The 20,218-nt window shown below is 40.5% G+C and overlaps 1 protein-coding gene across 1 annotated transcript; it reads right to left on the bottom strand.

Moving 5' to 3' along the window:
* Positions 1-367: 367 nt before the first annotated feature.
* On the bottom strand, positions 368-10,242 carry trhra (thyrotropin-releasing hormone receptor a). The gene is made up of 2 exons (XM_086310586.1): positions 9,099-10,242; positions 368-4,835 (listed from the first exon to the last, which is right to left on the bottom strand). Exons 1-2 carry the CDS (start codon positions 9,903-9,905, stop codon positions 4,395-4,397), a joined length of 1,248 nt encoding a protein of 415 aa, XP_086166712.1. The 5' UTR covers positions 9,906-10,242; the 3' UTR covers positions 368-4,394.
* Between the last annotated feature and the right edge of the window lie 9,976 nt (positions 10,243-20,218).

A 20,218-nucleotide genomic window follows, 5' to 3' on the forward strand; every position in this document is an offset into this window, starting at 1 on the left:
TCCTTACTTATTTATCCCCTTGAGCCGTCTTCAGTTTACACACACTGTACATGTAGCTCAAAGAAACACTAGAAAATTCACCCTTTAATAGTGGGGTGTGAGCAATATACACAGTGTGGATTGCGCCAGCTCAAGTATGGCACGTCGTTGCGATCTATTTACACCTTCCATCATTGCTCTGTTGGGTTTTGCTGAGCGGATAAATCCCACAAAAGTGCTGCAATCTGCAGTTTCAGTGAATTACTGTCACGACTGTTACCAGACCCTTTAACAAACAGCCTCTCTTTCTGCACATCAGAGCTACACATTCTTCTCTTATCATTATGATACACCGGCCACTCACCCCCCCCCCCCCCCCACGGGCTCTGATTCCACAGCTGTCATAGTCACAGTAGCCAACAGAAGACTTTAGTGTTTGTCACTGTTTAGTTTGAAATCCACAGAGAAATCGTTAGACATCAGTGGATTTTAAATTGAGAAAGCAAGATAAAGTTGTTCTCATATTTAGACCTATTTTTAAAAGGTCACATAATTCCACATCTGTGTTTTCCCTGCAGTGCTGTAGCAAGACTAAAATGTCATGTGCATTGGATTTATGTAAAATCCTGTACTAGCCTTCTAGTGGTACATTAGCAACGGAAGAAGAGTTTTGTATTTGCTTTTGTGTATGGTAGGGTTGGTAAAACGATATCCTATGGGGCTGCGTAATGCAGACAATATAAATATTTATCATGACAGAACATTTTAACGACTGAGAAATGAGAGGCTTTGATGTACAGGTGATACAGTGTATGCAGTCCAAGCACAGAAACAAAACAAAAGTCTAATATTGTACAGAACACTCAAAAATGTAAACATAAAAGAAAGTAAAATGTTACTTTACAGCAAAAGCACTTAGTTACATTACAGATAAACTTTATAAAATGCTTGATGATAAATAAAATGAAAACTTGAACCCAGGAATCTGCTGGGACGCATCTAAATGAACCTCATTTATAGGTTCACTGTAAACTCTTGAACACCTGCGCTAGCATCTAGTTGTCCACCCCACTGAAATAATTTATCTTTATTTTAGTGTGTTTAGTGTGTTGCTATTTCAACTATAGTCCAGTGTGACAGCATGTCATGGTAGAGGGTTCACATCCTCTTGGTCTACTCATGAATGTTGCCGTGTGCTGTGAATAAGATTAACAAAAGGAATAATACAACATGGGCACCTGCTCCATGCTAACACACACCTGGCCAGAGAATGAAATTATATCAAAATGTCATTAGACTGACAGAAAGTCATCAACCGAACTGTCGATGTAACAGAATACTACTATGCTTAGTTGTCAGTGTGCAATGTGGTATGCTTATGGCATACTTGTGGTGATAAAAGTAATCGTCTGACTGTTACTAACCACTTTAGGTCAAAGGAAAATAAGAGCTCCATTCCCAGAACAGGGAGAGGAAGCTGGGCAGAGTCAAGCGAATAGAAAGTGATCGCTCAACAGTCACATCAGCCATAAATATGAAGAACAGTTGTACATAGAGCTGGGCGATAGAACGATAACGATATGTATCGCGATATAACCTTTTCTCGATAGAAAAATTAAACTATCGCGATAGACCTCGCCGCTCTTGTCCTCTTAAAAAAACAAAACAAAAAAAACAAAAAAAAAAACAGCCAATCCAAATTACGTAGCGCAGAGCCGAACCAATCACAGCCGCAGCGTCACGTCACGTGACTTGTTACGTACAGCACAAGTGCCAAGCCGCACATGTGTATTTGTTTGGGAAGCAGCCAGCCACTGTACCGCCCGGGTAATGGAGGAAATGAGTGTGCCGACTAGAGAAATCAACCGAGCGTGACCGAAGGTTACCGAAGAGAAAACAGATGATGGTTCCAATGCCGGAGAGATTGTCGAACGGAAGAGCCACAGAAGTTCCGTAGTGTGAAGGTATTTCGGCTATTTCAAGTCTGACAAAAAACAGAGTAGCGTGCACTGTAAATTGTGCCGAAAGCAAGTCTGGAAATACAATAAACTGGTGCATGCGCTACGTCCACACGTACCCGGGTATTTTTGAAAACGCAGATTTTTCTATGCGTTTGCACCTTTCGTCCACACGTAAACGGCGTTTTTGGTCACTGAAAACGAAGATTTTTGAAAACTCCGTTTTTGCATTTACGTGTGGACTAGAAAAACGGAGAAAACGCAGCGTCAAAGGTGTGCGCATTTTTTGACGTCACACTGTGCGCCACGTTATTGTTTCGGTGAAATGAATTTCTACAATACTGTTACTGTTAATTCTACTCTCTGCAGTGTTTAAATGCTTACATATACACACAGTTACTGTCCCTCCACACATACGACTCGGTTCTGCTTCTATGCCCCAGCTTTGTTTACTTTTTCCCACCGAGGCTTCTAGACTTCTGATTGGCCAACATTTCTGCACGGTTAGGAATCTAGCGCCACCTGCTGCTTTGGCATGTTCATAGCAGCGTTTTCCTTCATTTCTGCCTTTATGTGTGGACGGGATTATTTTTTTTTAAAACGAAAACGGAAAATCTCCGTTTTCAAAAATACCCGTGTACGTGTGGACGTAGCCTCAGTCTCTGACTGGAAGCGCTGATTCATCATTCGGCTTTTGTCAGACTAAAGTAACTGTTAAAACTGTTTGAAAAGCTAAGCTATACAACAAGGAGAGATTGAGAATTTCCTTTTAGTTCTCAGTTTATTTGATATTGACAAAAGTTAGTCAGTTTTGTCTGTTCTTCTGTAAAACAAACTAAGATTTATTTTTAGAATTAATATTTTGTTTCTAAGTGGAATTGACAATTTAGTCTGTTTTGTTTGTTCTATTTTGAAACTTAAACGCTTTAGCGGCTGCCTTTCTTTTGTAGTTTGCAATATTTGCCTTTATTTATCTGAAAAAGTCTCATGTTCCTTAAGTACATCTACCCTGTTGAACTTATTATGGGAAATAAATATTTAAATAAAAACAAGCTGCTGATTATTTCACATTTTACTTGTGAGCAACGGCACATTTAAATCTTACAAATATAGTTATTTGGCTTATATCGTGATAGATATCGTTATCGCCTGAAATGAAAAAAACATATCGTGATATGAAAAAATCTTATATCGCCCAGCTCTAGTTGTACATAAACAAGGTCTCATCACACAGCCAGTTCCTAGGTTTGAATCCACTGTATGTTCTCGCTGTGCCTCTATGGAGTCACTGTGGGTACTCCTCTAGGACGTGTGTTGTGCTAACAGGTGATTCTAAATTACTCTTAGCTGTAAAGGTGAGCGTGGATGGTGGTCTGTCTCCGTGTGATTGCTTTGCAAGAGACTGGCGAACTTCCCAGGGTGCACCCTGCCTTTCACCATATGATAGCTAGGATAGGCGCCAGCTGCTTGCAAACCCAAGTTAACAAGCGGTTAAGAAAATGAAATGAAAATGAGTGAACGTCCATTTAGTATATACTTCTGTCTGAAGCTGACTATTTAAGTATTGTTTGATAATGAGGGAATGGACTAGGGATTAAGCTGTGTTTCAGGCACACTCTGGAGTTTCTCCTTTTTTTGTTCACTTGCAGTGAAAATGTTTCTGATTAGCTGGCAAATTGAATTTAAATATGAAATGTTCGACCAAATGGGGACTCCCGGGGGAATATCTGATCTGCTCAACATCCACAGCAGTGTTTGCTAAATCTGTCTGTCTGCTGTTTCGTACTGGATGGAGCGAGAGCTGTTTGTTGAAAACAGCTGCCTGCTGTAGCTGAGAGTGGCACTATCAGACTAATGGGAACAAACAAAGAGTTAAGCGAGACAGCTAAATCATTTTAAACTTGCCGTAAAGGTCTCTAACGGCAAGGCTATTATCACAAAGACCTATGACATCCACTAATGAAATTTCCTTTTGAGTGTGACTACTACTTTAATGTCTTATTCAACAGTCTGGTTTTGTTTAGTGGGAGAAAGATGAGATGAGAAGGCACCCTACTTCCGACAAATTTGTCATACAGCTATACAGTAACTTATAACAAATCGGTGCCATGCAAGTTTATACTATAAAGCTTATGGTAAAGTTAATAGAAAAGGTGATTTTGTATTACATCATAGGGCTGAGGAGGATCACTTCCTGCATTAATAATTAAGACTTCCTATTTTATGATATTTTCTCTCTTCTTGCATTTCACACAAAAATGCAAGAAAGCCTACAGCACAGGGCAGCTCATCCTATTTGTCTTCTGGCAAATGTTGATGTCAAATAAAACAAACATTTACAAGAGGAAAAAATCTTGAGAAATAAAGCTGGAACCTGTATATTCAATACATGTCAGAATCAATACTGGAGCTGTCAGAATCTCTGATACCACCTTCAGGTGGAAAGGTTGTTTCTAGTCAGGCCTTGACATCCCTGCTCGACGGAGAAGGCTCTTCATATACCATCTTTTTGGCATTTGGCAGGATGCTGGCAGGTAGGTACTGAGCAGACGGTGTGTGGAGCTCATCCATAACTGTGGTGAAGTGGTCAGGACTTTCCCCGTTGGACGTTTCCTTGATGACACTGTAGGTGAGGGCCACGCTGTAGGAAGCAGGCTTCTCCATGCGCTGAGGGCCACAGTGACACAATTTCTTAAAAGCGGCACGAAACTTCTGAGACATGGCGTTGTAGATGATGGGGTTGATGGCACTGTTTAGGTAGATGCAGAGACGGCAGAAGAGCAGGAACCAGGTGTCAAGGTAGGGCTTGTCCAGGAAAGAGTTGACCACCACCAAGGTACGATAGGGCATCCAAAGTAAGGCGAACAGGATCACCACCACAGCGAGCATCTTTGTCACCTGGGAAAAAAATTCATTCATGTGTTAAAGAAGCTTTTTTTTTTTATTTAACTTTTATTTTTACAGGTAATCTCACTGAGATTCAATAACTCATTTACAAGACGAACCTGTTTCGGACAGCATAATAAAAAGTTTTTAAATGCTCATCAGGTGTAAATGAAGCCCAACACATTGCACTACTGCACAGGGTTGTTCAACAGCTTTTTACCCAGTAAGCTATGAGCCAGCATGCACAAAACCAACACCCTATCATGCATCGACATTGTCTTTACATGCAGCTGCGCCTTCGCCACAGTTAAATGAAAAAACATCTTTATGTGGTGTATGAAATTTCACCCCTAACTTTTTTTTTGCTAATATTAGTTTTTGTCTGTAACTAACACTCTGCATAGTTTTGACTGTGATTCCTTTGGGATTTAATTTATTTAATGTATGCAACTCTGTAGTTCATCTACAAATTTGTTCTCAGTGTGGTCAGCCTATCAACATCCCTATTATACAGCTGCAGAACATCAAACACTTCTGCTTCTCATTGGAAACATTCAGCTGGTGAAGTGGCTTTTCCTGTGAAACAGCCTATTTGTTTCAGATGTCAGAGCACAGTACAATGTGTTAAAAATACCTCTACACAAAACAACAACAACAACAAAACAAATCCTTATTAGTGACCACAGGTGTCACCAACTGACCAGATAATCTAAGTTGTTTTTTTTTTTTATTTCAAGGTTCATGTGAAGGCACTGGGATGATTTGAAAATTGGTGGTGTTGCCAAATTGAATAGGCAAAATGTAAAATTCTAAAGAAAAAAAAAGGTAAAATCAAATCCTGAGGCGGGGATAAGCAGTTTACCTCCTGACCTTATGAACCTTTGTTCTCCCGCCTTTAAGCCACCTCCACCCAGCCACTGTGTTGGTTATTTAATCTCTTTACAATGGGTACAGCCTGAAATGGCAAACAAAAAGCTCAACATGTGCTTTCATGGCACAAAAAATGTCCTTAAAAACAGCACGCCATGATTTAAAAACTCATGACAAAACTTCTGACCAGGGTTCAAAGATTTAAAACTGCAGCATATATGGGGTCATCATTCACCTGCTCCCACATGGTGGAGCGTTACTACAATATTTAAAGACAACAATATTGAGCTCAGAAGAGGAAAGCTGCCCCACACTAAATTTCAAAAAACCTTGTTTTAAAAAATTTTAAACTTGTCACGACCATTTATTTATATCAGTATCAATATGAGCTGATAACAGCTAAGCAAACAGCTGGTGGTTCAGCTGATACACTTCTGTGTTTCCCACTTGCAAATCTCATATACAACGTGACCCACCTCCAGCTTAGCTCCTCATTTTTATGCTGTGTCTGACTTCATCAATGTCATGCCATTGATGCCTGCTCGGATCTGTGTTCTTAGGGGTCATGCTGCACCTCTCAGCCTAAAGCTTTTCACGCATGCAAATGCAAAGGCAGGAAGGTGCCAGCGCTGAGCCTTACTGTCAAACATGGATTACTGTGGACAGTAATAAGAGTTTCCTTTGACCATAGTGGTTATGAACAAAATTTGAATGTCAGAGCTGAGTAAATGTGTCCAAGTTATCAAGTGGGTGTTTTCTTCAACTTTTCCAGTTTGGTGATTGGAAATTCTGAGTCCCTATCAAATACAGAACTCTGCTTTTGTCTTTAGACCTTTGTGCTCAACTTTGATCATCTGGAACCAGCAAACCAAGACACTGTCACAACCTTTGGACATTTTCATGAAAAGGTTGCCAAAAATGGTCTAACTTATAATACAGCATGCTATAGTACCAGAAAATCACCTGTTTCAAGCCAAAAACTCTTCTTCGTTCACCTGATTGCACTTGTATATACTAGGGGTATAATTTGAATTGAGAACTTTGTTGATCGTAAAAGCTGTGAAAATGCCAGCAGGTCTGCTCGAACATTGCAACAAATAACATGGCTACACATACACCGAGGCGTGGATTGACCTTTTTACTGCTGCACTGGGGTTTTGCCAATTATTTATCTGGTAAGTGTTTTAGGGTGGAGTCACTCGCATTGTACAAAAATCACCTGAATTAGCAGCACACACCAGATGGGTGTACTGTGAAGCAAGCTTATTAGGTTTACATGTACAGTGTGTTCCTATGTCACCCGAGGATAATGACATCAGAAAAAACAAAAGTGAAAATGGGTCCTTTTTACAGCGGATTTATACAAAATTTGGGTGTGCTACATAAGCACACCCCTCAGGGACTGGATAGTTTTTACCATGATTCTAACATGGGAAAGAGGGACAAGTATACTGCTGATCAGCTTGTTGCTCAATTGGTGCATCACTTAATCAAAGCAACATTGATGCTACACATCAGTGGCTCATACCAAACTATCCAGTTAAAAAAATGAAAAGATTTGATGAGATAAAAATCTTTCCAGCTTGAAAGTCTCTCGTCAATATTAGTGACCTATTTGAACACCTATTTAATGTTTATATAATTTATTAAGTAACTGGATCAAATCGTTAATCACAACTTTACAAAGATTGGATTTATTAATTTAGTTGCCGGGTAAAAATCTTGATGTTTAAACGTGCATGTAATCAACCCGTATCCATATTCATGACATGTTGTCTCAGCTGCAGTGAGGTGAGTCTAATTGACTTGGATAGGGGCAGAGCAAGTGCCATCAGCAAGTGGAGTGCCTAATCTTAGCTGCTGTTGACATTTAGGTAACTCGGTAAGGTATGTGGTAGGAGGGAGGGGTTGTTGGTTGTGTCTGTGTTGAGTTGTGAATGCTGACGATAACAAGCAAATCTGGCTGTGCTTTGGCAGAAATGTGTTAGAATAAAAACCCCACTGATGGAGAAAAGGACTAAAAGTCTATTTGAGTTAGGGTTAACTGATCTGACTACCCAGCAGAGCATGGAGCTCCCTCAGGGTTACCACACCCCCTTGTCATTCCAGGAAGGCTTCTTCCCCTGATCTGATAAACAAACATCTCTCCCTGCAGCCTACCTAGGTGTCTGGCATGGTGTCCTTACCTTTAGAGGATTCAGTTTTATTCATAAAACTGTTTTTAAAATGTTAAAAAGAAAAAACTAAACAGAAGATAGATAGTGAAATTGTTTTAGACTGTTTAGCAGTACTGCATGTGGCCGTGTGTTTAACAAAAGACATAGATAAGATAAGATAATTCATTTTTTGGCCTATATTTAGGATGGACTATCTCAAAATTTCTGCTTCTTATTCAGTCCTAAGCTATAGAATCTCCTCTGTTCCACGAAGAAAGAAAGAAAGAAAGAAAGAAAGAAAGAAAGAAAGAAAGAAAGAAAGAAAGAAAGAAAGAAAGAAAGAAAGGGAGGGAAATGAACTGGCTGGTTTTACACTCCACCAGGCTCAGTTACCAGTACTTTAGGAACTAAAGATTAATGGAAAGTTTTCAGAATAAAATAAGATTAACAGAAGCTGCGTTTAGGTATATGAATTTGTCCTAAACCCCTCCATAAACCCCCTTACTAAGACAGGCCCTCCCTGTTGTGCTAGAGGGACAGTATAGTTTAGGCATTTGCATGGTCTGCTTGGGTCCGAGTGAAAATTCGTCAGGAGAGGGTGAGGTCTCACCCTGCAGACGTGTCTGAAACGCAACAATCCACCAACTACTCATGCACCGTGACTGCAGACACGTGTGTGCCTGCAATGTCGGCCTGAAATACAACCATTAAGAATGTAGCCCCGCCTCTGATATGGGTGCAGCATTGATGGAATTGCAGTTGAGGATTTTTGAGATTTTTTTGTTTTTTGCAGGATTTTTAAAATTTTACCCCCTCACACGGAGATAAGGACGAGAAGACATAGTCTAATTTCTCTCAATGTCTGTAATCCACGAAGCTGTGGATCTTTCACTAAAGAAACGGCTTTTTAAAAAGCGTTCTTTCTTTTTAAAGAAACGCTTATAAGCCAAGGAACCCAGGTTGGGTGTTCTCATTCTGTTTCATGCGGTACAAAATCTTCCAAATCCCAAACAGACAGGTTTTTTCCTGTCACCATAAACTTAGACTAGCATAACTGAAAGCAGGGCTACATTTCATTGTCAGAATATCTATCTGGATTTAAAAAGAAGAAGAAAAAGCAGAGAAGCAGAATAAATCTGCTGGAAATGAAACATTTAACTTGTTTTTAATTGGAACGAAATACAGTCCCTCCGCAACCCAACTCACGCAGAAAAGTGCTACGGGGATGATGGTGACGATAATGAGCTACCTGTCTGCGGGAGGCAGCCGTGGTGCTGCTGGAGGAGCTGGTGCTAATCATCCTCCCTCCCTGAGTCGTCTCCTTCTTCCACTTCTTGGTGCTGTCCTTCGGATCCGAAGGCAGTGGATTGATGAAAAGTATCCTGGCGATCAGTCCGTACAGAACCGTGGCCAGCATGAGAGGGAGCACGTAAAACACCGTGAAATCCGTGAAGTAGATGGGCAGGTAGTGACTCCTGGACACCTTGTAGGCGCAGGTGAGCAGCACCACGTTGTCATAGATCAACTTTTTAGTGTCTGACAGAAAGAGCCACATGATGCAGTAAACAGAGGTGAGCGCCCACACCAGCATGATGATTTTCTTAGCCCTGGATAGAGTGCACAAGAATTGCGCTTTAATAGGGTGGCAGATGGCGATGTAGCGCTCCACTGTGAAGGCGGTTATGGAGCAGGAGGACGCGTTTATCCCCAGGTACTGGAAATAAGTGATGCCCAAGCAGCCCGCGTAGCCGTACACCCACTGCCCGTGCAGGGCGTCGGTGATGTTGGGCAGCCCGGCGGCCGTAAGGACCATTAGGTCAGCCGCCGCCAGGCTCACAAGGTAACAGTTAGTGGGAGTCCGCATGTGTTTGGTGGTCAGGACTACCAGTATGACCATCACATTCCCCACGATCCCAACCCCACATATTAGAGTCACCAAAAACACGCTGGCCACCTTGTATTCAAATGAATAGTCAGTCCACACTCCAAGGGTCTGGTTGTCGTGCACCGAAGTGTCATTTTCCACAGTCATGTTATCCATGGTGAGATTTTTCATGACAAGAGGAAGCTGTCGCTCTTTGGAGTTTTAAGAAAATTACACCGAGCTTTCAGAAACATGCATTACACAGTGAAAAATCTCTGCAGGGCCACAGTACGAACTGTATCCACCAAGAGCCCCTTTCTATAAATCCTTTAAAAACTTAATTTCATCCGCACAGGATCCAGTCAAATTGTCTGTTCTTCTCAGCGAAATCCATTCCACTTTGTGATATCGAAAAGCCATCAAATCAAACTCCAGCGCGCTTTTCCCTTCACACATCATAAAGAGGTCTGAAGTTTGCAGCCAGAGGAGAGGAGGTGCTGCAGGCTCCACGCTTCGCTCTCGTCTCACCGCTCACACAGTCATGACTGGGAGCTTCCTGCAGAGCATCTCTGCTCCTTCCAGCCCAGTGAAGTCACAGGCTGACGCACCGGAGCCACGAACATTTTTTTTTTCAAACCAGGGACTCCCGTGGGGCCGTTCTAAAAATACATGCTGATTTTGAAAGTAATATTCCAAGAAAAAGTAAAACTAAGACAAAAGTTCTAATAAGAGGGAAAACCAATAAAGGTTTTAGAGTGATTTCCAGTTAAACTCGGATTTTGCTTTACTAGATCAGTTTCATCATCACCTCCACAATAAGTGTTCTGCTGTGTATGTGACGCAGTTATTTTTTGTTTTGTTTTTTAATTTGTTTTAATTATGCTATTTTAACATATCCAGAGTTTTAACCTGAGAGAAAAATCCCCATATTCTTAAGCCTAATTAATTATTCCCATCTATGTTGAACCTTATGTGGCAAACTTAGGCCCATCACACACACAAATCTCATGTAAATTTTCTTTTATATTTTTTATTCTTTATAGCCCAGAAGCCAATGATGCTTTTTCATCTTTGTTTAATGTATTTTCTGTTTATTATATGTTTGTACCGCTGATTAGCTAACAGCCAATCAATGCTCTCGCACATGAACAAATCATAGTGAAGAGTCAGATTTTTTTTTAAATAAAACACCTCATTCACGGGATACATTGAACTGAAATGTATTTATTATATCTAATAATAGTAAAGATCAAGTTGTGTTAGGCACTCATTTGCTAGAGTTATTTATGCCGTCATATCTAATTGTAATATTATTGTACTGTGTTATAATTATGTACTCCTTAAAATGCATATAATAAAGAAAGTTAAACAAGTGAACAGATAACCCTGACTGTTAATGATTAGGAGGAAAGCACACTTATAAGCCATTAATACATTAATACTCTAAAGCCTTGTTTCTTTCATAAATAGCTCCTTTTCACCTTTAAACTCCCATTTTACACTGTAAGTGTTCTATATTGAATCAACCAGCAATTGCATAAAAATGAAAAGAAAACCGGCAAATTTACTGTAATTAACAAATTGATTTCATTATTTCAGTGAGAAATGTGTCATTTTTGCATTTCACAATAATTTAATGCTTCTGCTAAGCCTTGTACAGAAATGTTGGAGGTTTTACATATTAAATATAAGTTTGCCAGGGACTTTATTGGGTATGCCTTGATAATTTGTGGGTTGAACCCCCTTTTTGCCTTCAGGACTGCCTTAATTAATGGTGTAGCTTAAGAAAGGTGCTGTAAACATTACTCCGAGATTTTGCTCCATATTGACATGGCAGCATCAAATACTTGTTGCAGATTTGTTTCTCATTAAACACTCCCATTACACCACATCCCAAAGAGCACCTTTGGGATGTGGTGAGAGCTGGTGAGTGTGGGGATCATTTGAGTACAGTGAACAAACCACAATGTTCAAGACACCAGCTTGAGATGATCTGAGCTGTGTGACATGGGATGTAAGCCTGCTGGAAGCAGCCAAAAAAGATGGGTATACTGTGGTCATAAAGGGATGGGCATAGTCAGGGACAATACTCTGATGACATCTTTACTTCTGAATACACTTTTTGCCCAAGGAATTGATTCCCATTGGGAAATATATTATCTCTCTTAATCTTAGAGGTGTTTGTGCAGGAAAAACCCCAGTATATCATTGAACAAGCCAAGTGCCAATCAGTACCACCACCAGAAAACTGACACATACATGCAGCACATTATTCATTTATGCCTTACCTTTCCTTACGCCTAGTAATATTCATAAAGAGAGAGGGTAAAAAAAGCTACACAGAGTGTCAATATCCAGATACCTGGAACCACGTGAACATAGTAATGTAATAAAAGATAAAACATAATCCCATAAAGTGCAATAAGATAATACTAAACATGTTATTGAGTCCTGCAGGCACCAAAGAAAACCTGTTATGGCAGTATAAGGATATAAAATTTTCAAATATATAAAAGGTGACTTTAATATCTCCGTAGTGCAATATTGTGCAATATTGTGTCATCTGTGGTAGTTCCAAAAATACTGGCAGCATGACTCGGAGCTATCTAATGTCTGACAGCAGCATATCTGTACCATATTACATGTTTTTAAGCTCATTTATGTCTCTGAGATTTGCATTACACAGTGCGTCTCTATTCAAATTGACTTGCAGGTGAACTCTGTGATCAGCGTAGCAGGGGAAAGGGCTGTCGCTGCTTCCTTCTCACTCTCTGTTGTCTACCTGCATCAACATGATTTTCTCATCAAGAAGGAAAGGAGCTGAAGGTTCACGCTGTTCAGCATTGCTTTTCCATTATACCTCTCTGTCTGCATTGCTACGTAGACAGAGAGAAAGGCGGGAACCCACCAGCAACAATTTTCCTAGGGGATAACACCTGTAACATGAGCTGAGGTGGAGTTGTATGTGCGTGTGTGTGAAGTGCCTCTCAGAGGGAGAGGAGGGGGAAAAAAGTCCTCTACTGTCTACTTCTATCTCCATCTGCATGGAAATCCACTGTGGATTATCAAACTCTTTTTGATTAGCGCTCTTCCTCTCATCCCTGTGGTGTTTTTAGGCCCCGCAGACAAAAAAGGATGAGCAAACCAGCTGAGGCAGTTGCTCATCACTAGTCCAGATTACAGTGATACTGATTGTTTTCCCAGGAAAGCTGCACAGGCTTGAGTAAAAGAAGGATGGATTACTCAGATATTAGCAGAGTAGGCAATGCAGCTGTTTATATCACTGTGTGGATAACCTTCCCAGAAGGCCTGTTCAGCAACAAGAGCTGAAAGGCGTGTAGGAAAAGAGCTACTTTCCACACCGTGGCTAGATTGTCCACAGGATGTATGGATAAAAAGCAAGACAGTGTAAAAGGATCAGCAGTTATCTTGGTTTTAGGCTTCCTGAGTTGTCGCAGTCTTTAGCCAGTTGGCTTTCTTGGGATAATCCCAGCATCCTTGCAAAGGTTTTATATCAGTGTCCTTATCCAGTGGCTTTAATTCACTGTCACCTCTGTATTGATTTTCTCTGTGCTATTACGCTGCACCACCGGGTAAGTGAAGTGTTTCGGTTCAGGTGGGAGACCGCGACAGATCATCACTCATCACGGCAGAGGGGTCAAGAGGTAAAATCACACAATTTGCAGGTGGGCAAAAAAAATTTGTAATTACTCCCCTGAAGAACACATCCAGGCCTACCAGCTTGCATTTAACGAATATTGATTCTAGTAATGTGCAAGATCATGCTCGCTGTGATGTAGCTGCATTCTGCTGACTGCGTACCAAATCATCATTAGTCAGGCATGTGTGAATCAAATCTGATCATTGTTTTTGTTTTCTGTTGTAGGTATTTCAGGATCATAACTGGGAGATTATTTATTTATCACTGAAGTGGAAATGTTACTGTCAGTCCCTTTCTTATTTGCAACAACGGTTTGACATTTTAGAGAATTTGATTTCTGATGCAAAGAATGAGCTGGTGGCCATGGGAGAGAGTCTGAAGATAGCCATCCAACTACAACAACAATCCTCTCACGATCATAACATCATATTAGACACAAACAATAACAATAACTCATTGCCAAACAAAATCTTAAACTATCCCTTCAAGTAAAAGCAGGCTAATGATGTTTGTTTTCTTTACTGCACAATGTCATAACAGTGTGAAGTTCATGTTCATCAGCTCTGTGCATCATATGATCATGTGATCATGATTCACATTCACTCAAAAATAAATCTAAGTCAAAGAGTTTTTCTCTGAAAATACCATAAAGGCATAAATAGAAATAAACATTGTTCAGTACTTGAACAAACTGTACTTTTCACAGCTAACCAGTTCATAACTTTCACCTATGTCCTGATGCTGTTTCCAACTCTCACCATCATTTATTGTGGGTCTGCAATGCCACCTGGTGGTTAAGGTGTGCTACTGCCTTTAAATGAACAAGATGAGCTAAGCTGCCAGAAATGTGTGATGACTGACTATTAACTAAAGATAAGAGAGATCTATGCACATGTACTTAGGGTCTGTGAGTGCATTTTGGATGCTTGAAAGTGTGAGCAAGTGGCTGCTATCTAGTTTTGTATTATTTGTTTGTTTTTTTAAAAGAAGTTCAAAGGCCTAATGTTGTTTGAATTTGATATCTATTCAGTTTTTGTGCTATAGAGTCCTTTAACAGTTTCCTTTGGGTTACATAGAAATGCTTTTCTTTCCTTTGTCTCCATAATTCATATTTATGAAACGCATCCCTTCAGTGTTTCTTTGGGTTGATGTTTCACCTCCAGGAATAGCTGTTGCTGAAAGATTACAGGACACAAAACAAATCGTGATGGAGAGCCAGCCATCTGATGCTGTAAAAGGGTCGCTCTATCTACTTTTGCCCAGGAGGTAAAAGAACTGTTATGCGAGTGGCTACGGATATCTGAATATCTTATCACTGGGCACATTCGCAAATTCACATCAATCGCTTCTGTGTTAATGCAATCCATTATTCATGTGCTGCAGCTTTTAAGAAAGAGGTCCTTTTGTTCCAACTCGAAAATTCAAGGTAAACTTGAGAAGCAAAAATCGGTACTGATGGTAGTGGTGCCAGTAGACTACTCAGTGCTTGGCTCACTGTATTCACCAAATATAAATGAGTTCTTTGGCTCATACACAAGGCTTTCCCATTTGCCCGATGAATAAAACTCATTCAATTTTCTCAAAAATGTTTGCCTTGCCCATACTAAATAGCAATTGTGACTTTGCCTGCACACAGAGATCCCAGAGCTTAACTGATGTTGACTATGTATTTGTTAAAAGAAATATGCGATCCGGACGCTAAAACATGCGGTTTGTTGTGTTTTAATTAGGCCACAGCATAATAGCTGTGAGAGATAATCAGTGTCGCAGATGGAGACACAGAGGCAGAAGACAGGAGAGACCATTATCATCAAGAGCACTGAGAGCTTTATAATGCAAAAGCAGCTGTGGCGTGAAGGGATAACATCGCATTAATTATGATAAAGAGACGATAAAGAGAAGAGGGGTCGATGAAATGGTGGATTTAATGAATTATCTGAGTTGCCTTTCTTAATTACAAAGGCTGTTTGTGTGTGTGTGTGTGTGTGTGTGTGTGTGTGTGTGTGTGTGTGTGTGTGTGTGTGTGTGTGTGTGTGTGTGTGTGTGTGTGTGTGTGTGTATGAAGGCTAATCTTTGCATGTAGTATAAATCTTTGCCTACACACACACACAAACACATACAAGCCAGTAGGAAAGCCATTATTATCCTTCCATTATCCCACAGTGTCTGTCTTGAAACCAGACACACCGCATCATTTAAGAAAGTCACTGCAAATTTACTTTAAGGTCTAAAGTGCTAAATAATTTATAACAGTGTCTGCTGCCACCACTACATCGAGTATTCAAAATAAAATAAAAAAATATCCCAACTAACCCAGTCGGCCTTCCACTTAATTCCCTCGTCACCCCGCTGTCTGCCAGCACTCTCCTCTCTGGAAGGCCTTTTAAGAGCTGCTCGAGGGTTTGCGTGCCAGATTTCCCAAACAAACTCTTGTGTACACCTGCTTATTAATAATCTACTGTTCCCTGCCATGTGGCACACTTCATCATAAGAGACCTTAGCATGACCTCTAGCTGCAGGAAGCATATGGTACTCATGGCTTAGTTTGACCTACAACTTGACTGTACTTGTTATTTTCAAGCTGTGAGGCAGCTCCTAAAATCACCCACAATAACTGAGAAGATTTTCCTGCCATTTATATTTGAAATGTGTGGACATGGCCTGAAAGAGCTCTTCCTAAACTGGTTACTAAATGTACGTGGACATTGAAACCAGTGATTTACTGAATGGGGTTGAAATACAAGAAAGAAAACAAAAAGTATGAACATTTTTTCAAACTTATGTCTTTCCTCTGTCATGGGTGAATTGTATTTCTGTCCACTGTTTCAGAAAATGTATTGGGAATCTTTCAAGGTTGTTATTGCAGCACCTTTAAAACCTACAAGCGCGGATCGAAAAAAAAAGCCACTAATCAGAAGGTCGGTGGTTCGATCCCAGGCTTCCTCCTGGCTGCATGCCAAATATCCTTGGGCAAGATACTAACCCCATGTTTGCCTACTGGTGGTGGTCAGAGGGCCTGGTGGCGTCAGTGTCCGGCAGCCTCGCCTCTGTCAGTGCGCCCTAGGCTACAACGTAGCTTACCATTGCCAGTGTGTGAATGACTGAATGTAGTGTAAAGCGCTTTGGGGTCCTTAAGGACTAGAAAAGCGCTATACAAATGCAGGCCATTTACCACCCTTTTCTTTTGTACAGCTGACTCACATCAGCAGTTAAAGGTATTTAAGGCCAGAGAAAATTGAGCTCTGGTGCCAGAGAGTCATGTTGGTGGTTGCAGCTAGTGAGCTGTGTTCGGTGATGGTTTACTCCTGCTCTGTGGAGAGGAGTGTTTCTTGACTAAACTTTTTTTAACTTACTTTTCAGTTTACTGACCGATGCCTGAGTCTTTGTTTGTTTCTTCAAATGGTGATAGCGGCTTGCCCGTCTCTTTTAGCTGAGTTATTAATAGAAACTTTAATAAAACTCTTTTATTTAACCCTTTTGCCTCCCTGTCTCCTTTTTCCGACCTGGACACTTTTTGTTGCTTTCCCACATCGCCTGGACCCACTTGGCCATGTTTACCACTATGCAGCATCCCTTCGTTTTTAAACAACAGACCCTAAACATCTGGGAAATGAGGACACCAGCTGCTGGAATTTTGGGAGAGATATCTTGTCCCAGTCTTTCGTTGATATCAGATTCTCATTTGCCAACACTCCTGTGTCTTCTTTGTCATATTTTGCATTTTTCATGATTTATCAAATGTTTCCAACTGATGAAAGGTGTCGCCTGCAGCCAGGTCAGCTCAGCACCCGAGTCATCCACTACTAAGCCATGTTAGCAGTCTTGCTGAAATGTGCAAAGCCTTCTCTGAAAAAGCTGTAATCTGGATGAGAACGTGTTGCTTTAAAACCTGTAGATACCTTTCTATATGTACAAGCTGCCAGTTCCATACACACTGATGCACCTCCATGCCATCAGAGATGCAGACTTTGGAATTGAGAGCCGATAACAAGGCAAACATGTGGATAAACATGCATGCCACACTGATTTTTGATGCTGCAGGTATTTATCAAAGTCAAAGGAAAAACCTATGACCCATCCGGCTGTGGACAGCAAACATGCCATCAGTAGGTCTACTTACGTTTTTTTTTTTTTTTTTAAATCTAATTACATTCACTGACACAACAGTATTGCTACATTCATGCATGAATGGAAGACACTTCAGTTCTGTGTGAGTCACATTAAGCTGCAGTTTATATGATGGTCAATCTTTATGCAAAAATGTGATTAAATAACTGAAAAACTGCTCAGCATACTGCAAAAATGTAACTTACTGCATGTGATACGTGGATTACTTGAATATGTCTTGCATTGGGAAACTAGTCTTCCCCTCTATCAGATGCATCAACTCAACTTCTGTAACATTAATATAACAGTAAAAGCCCAGACATATGTGTGATCCTACGGTGAGATGACTCAGTGATAAGCTACAGGTTGGATTCATTGTCTTAGCACTTTGCTCAACGCTGTGAGACGTCCACCTGCAGCAATTACTAGTTGAGTGAAATACTCTCCCACTAGTGACGTCAGGTGCAGATGATTAAAGACATCCTTTTCTGTGAGTGTTAAATAATGGTGCAATTTGCAGAAGATTGTCTGCTGCAGAACCATATTGTGTGATTCATATACCGTAATATTCCCCGCCTCAGTATTTGCTCATTGATCTTTATTGTTCTCATGCATTCATGGGGCGATGAATCTACAAAAGAATATAAAATAATATACAATCGATGAGGGGAAAAAGTTCACAAATAAGTGCAGATAAACATCCATATTCCTTGTATGTAAATATGTTTTTTATGAGCAACGGCTCACTGAGCTGTATCGCTCTTACAGTTCAAGCTGTCTCCACGAACAGTCAGTGAACATTCAGTGACAGACACATACCAAAAAGTAGAAATCATAACACAGTAAAGCATGTTGAATATTGTGGTTTTACAGATTACAGCTACTGATGACCAGCCTGACCACAATTTTGAAGCCACAGCCGGGAGGGATCAGTTCAACCAGCCCTGCACATTCCAGGGCATGATGAGAGTGCTGACCAAGTGTCACAGTATCAACGCCTGCCTGCAGGACGAGTGTGTCACCCACATCAGATGTCGGGTAGCTCAGATAATGGAGCGACTCGTCATCTCCAAGAGCTATGGTCTGAACAAGAACTGCACTAAACAGGTCAGCGGAGGTGTGCTGAAGGGCCTGCAGAATATGTTCAATATGACAGAATACATTAGTGATTTTTGACTCTAGGAGCCGGAGTTTAGGGGCCCAATTCAGCGGTGTGACCAGCTTGTCTGATTATTAAATAGTGCAAGATTCTAATAAACTTAAAGATTGAATTGTAGGACGTTTGTAAGATCTTAGTTGCCGGATAGCTTTAGGCTGTAAATATACTTGTACTGCAAAGAACATGTTAGTTTCTGATTCTAAGGACAACAGATTAGAAAACGAAAGATGTTGTTTAGGATCGCGTGATCTGCATTTTTACATGGTTGAGAGAGGACACTGTAATTTAAAGACGACTTTGAGTTAAATACAATAAATACTGGAGTTTTACTTTAAGTGTAGGTCATACATTTATAGGAAAGTTCTGCTTTCTTTAACTTTTTTCAGAAGTTTCATTCAACAGTTATAAATCAGCCAACCAATTTCAAAACGGTAATTTCATCTATGCCAAATCTGTTTTATGCTGCTCTACTCATTACCCCCTGGGATTTTATAAAGCATGGCTGTATGAAAGATAAGCTTAAAGGCTCTCAGCTCTAGCAGATCCCCCATGAGAGGGGAAAACATGTCTTCCACAGGATGTGGGATAGAGGGGGCCACTTGACTCTGAGAGCAGACACCTGCAAGTCCCTCTAGGTTTCCAGGAAAACTGTCTTTGCTTGAGGCTGGGGCAGCCCTCCAGTCCTCCAGGCCTTGCTGATATGAGAACAGAGACTTCAATGCCTTTCTCTGCACTTACAGGAACAAAGTTTTCACTGCAGGCAGTGGGAGTGTGTTGCTGTCCTTGCTAATTTACTGGCAAATCCTCATGCAGTTAAAGAAAGTGTATTGAGCTTAAGAAATTCAGGACTTATAATCTACCTTAATAATCCATATCTCCAGATCTTTCTTCAGCTTATACTTCAGTTATCCATCAGACTGAGAAGCAGTGTGACAAGTGCTTGATCACACATGTAACCATGATGCCTCATGCTGACTTGCTGTCTAAACCGAGTTGGGGTTTTTTATTACCAGTATTCACTGGTAACCAAAACAATGAACAACATCAACACTTAAACAGAAAACTTTATAACTACAGACAACCCTAAATCTCACATCAGACACACTACAGGAGCTTTCATGAAACACAAGTCCTTATCAGAGTACAATAGCTTAAAACAGGAATAACTAAATCAGACATACTTCTCCGGTGAATTATATTATACATACTATTTGGAATATTTGGAATATGGGAGAAAAGTTGATTAAAAATGATGCAAATTAGTCAATTTTGTAATGTTACAGAGCTCTGTGTGTGTACTGCTGAGCGAAACACAGACAGGCTCTCGTGCTCTCTGCAGTTTTCATTATGGGACGCTGTCTCTATAGAAACTTTGCACTTAGATAAATGTTTTTAAAAAAACACTGGCGATCACTCTGATCACTGTAAAAGGATCTTGTGTTGGGCAACTATCCTCGACTCCCCAAGTTAACCTCTGTTTTGTTAGATAAGAAATAGTAGCAAAGCTTACCAGAATTTTTTTCAGGGTGAGGACTCAGTGAAGAGCAGTAGGATGGGGCCAAAGATTTGGTGCAGCGC

The sequence above is a fragment of the Aulonocara sp. 'chitande type north' Nkhata Bay genome, linkage group LG11, assembly GCF_057382095.1.
Source record: "Aulonocara sp. 'chitande type north' Nkhata Bay isolate Kocher_YH1m ecotype deep benthic linkage group LG11, A_spYH_male_GT1.1, whole genome shotgun sequence".
NCBI lineage: Eukaryota > Metazoa > Chordata > Actinopteri > Cichliformes > Cichlidae > Aulonocara > Aulonocara sp. 'chitande type north' Nkhata Bay.

What these genes read in the sequence shown, in the direction of transcription:
- trhra (XM_086310586.1), bottom strand. Translation starts at nt 9,905, where the DNA reads ATGAAAAATCTCACCATGGATAACATGACTGTGGAAAATGACACTTCG. An exon ending in CGGCTGCCTCCCGCAGACAG is followed by an intron (nt 4,836 to 9,098) that starts GTAGCTCATTAT and finishes TTTTTTTCCCAG; the next exon opens with GTGACAAAGATGCTCGCTGT.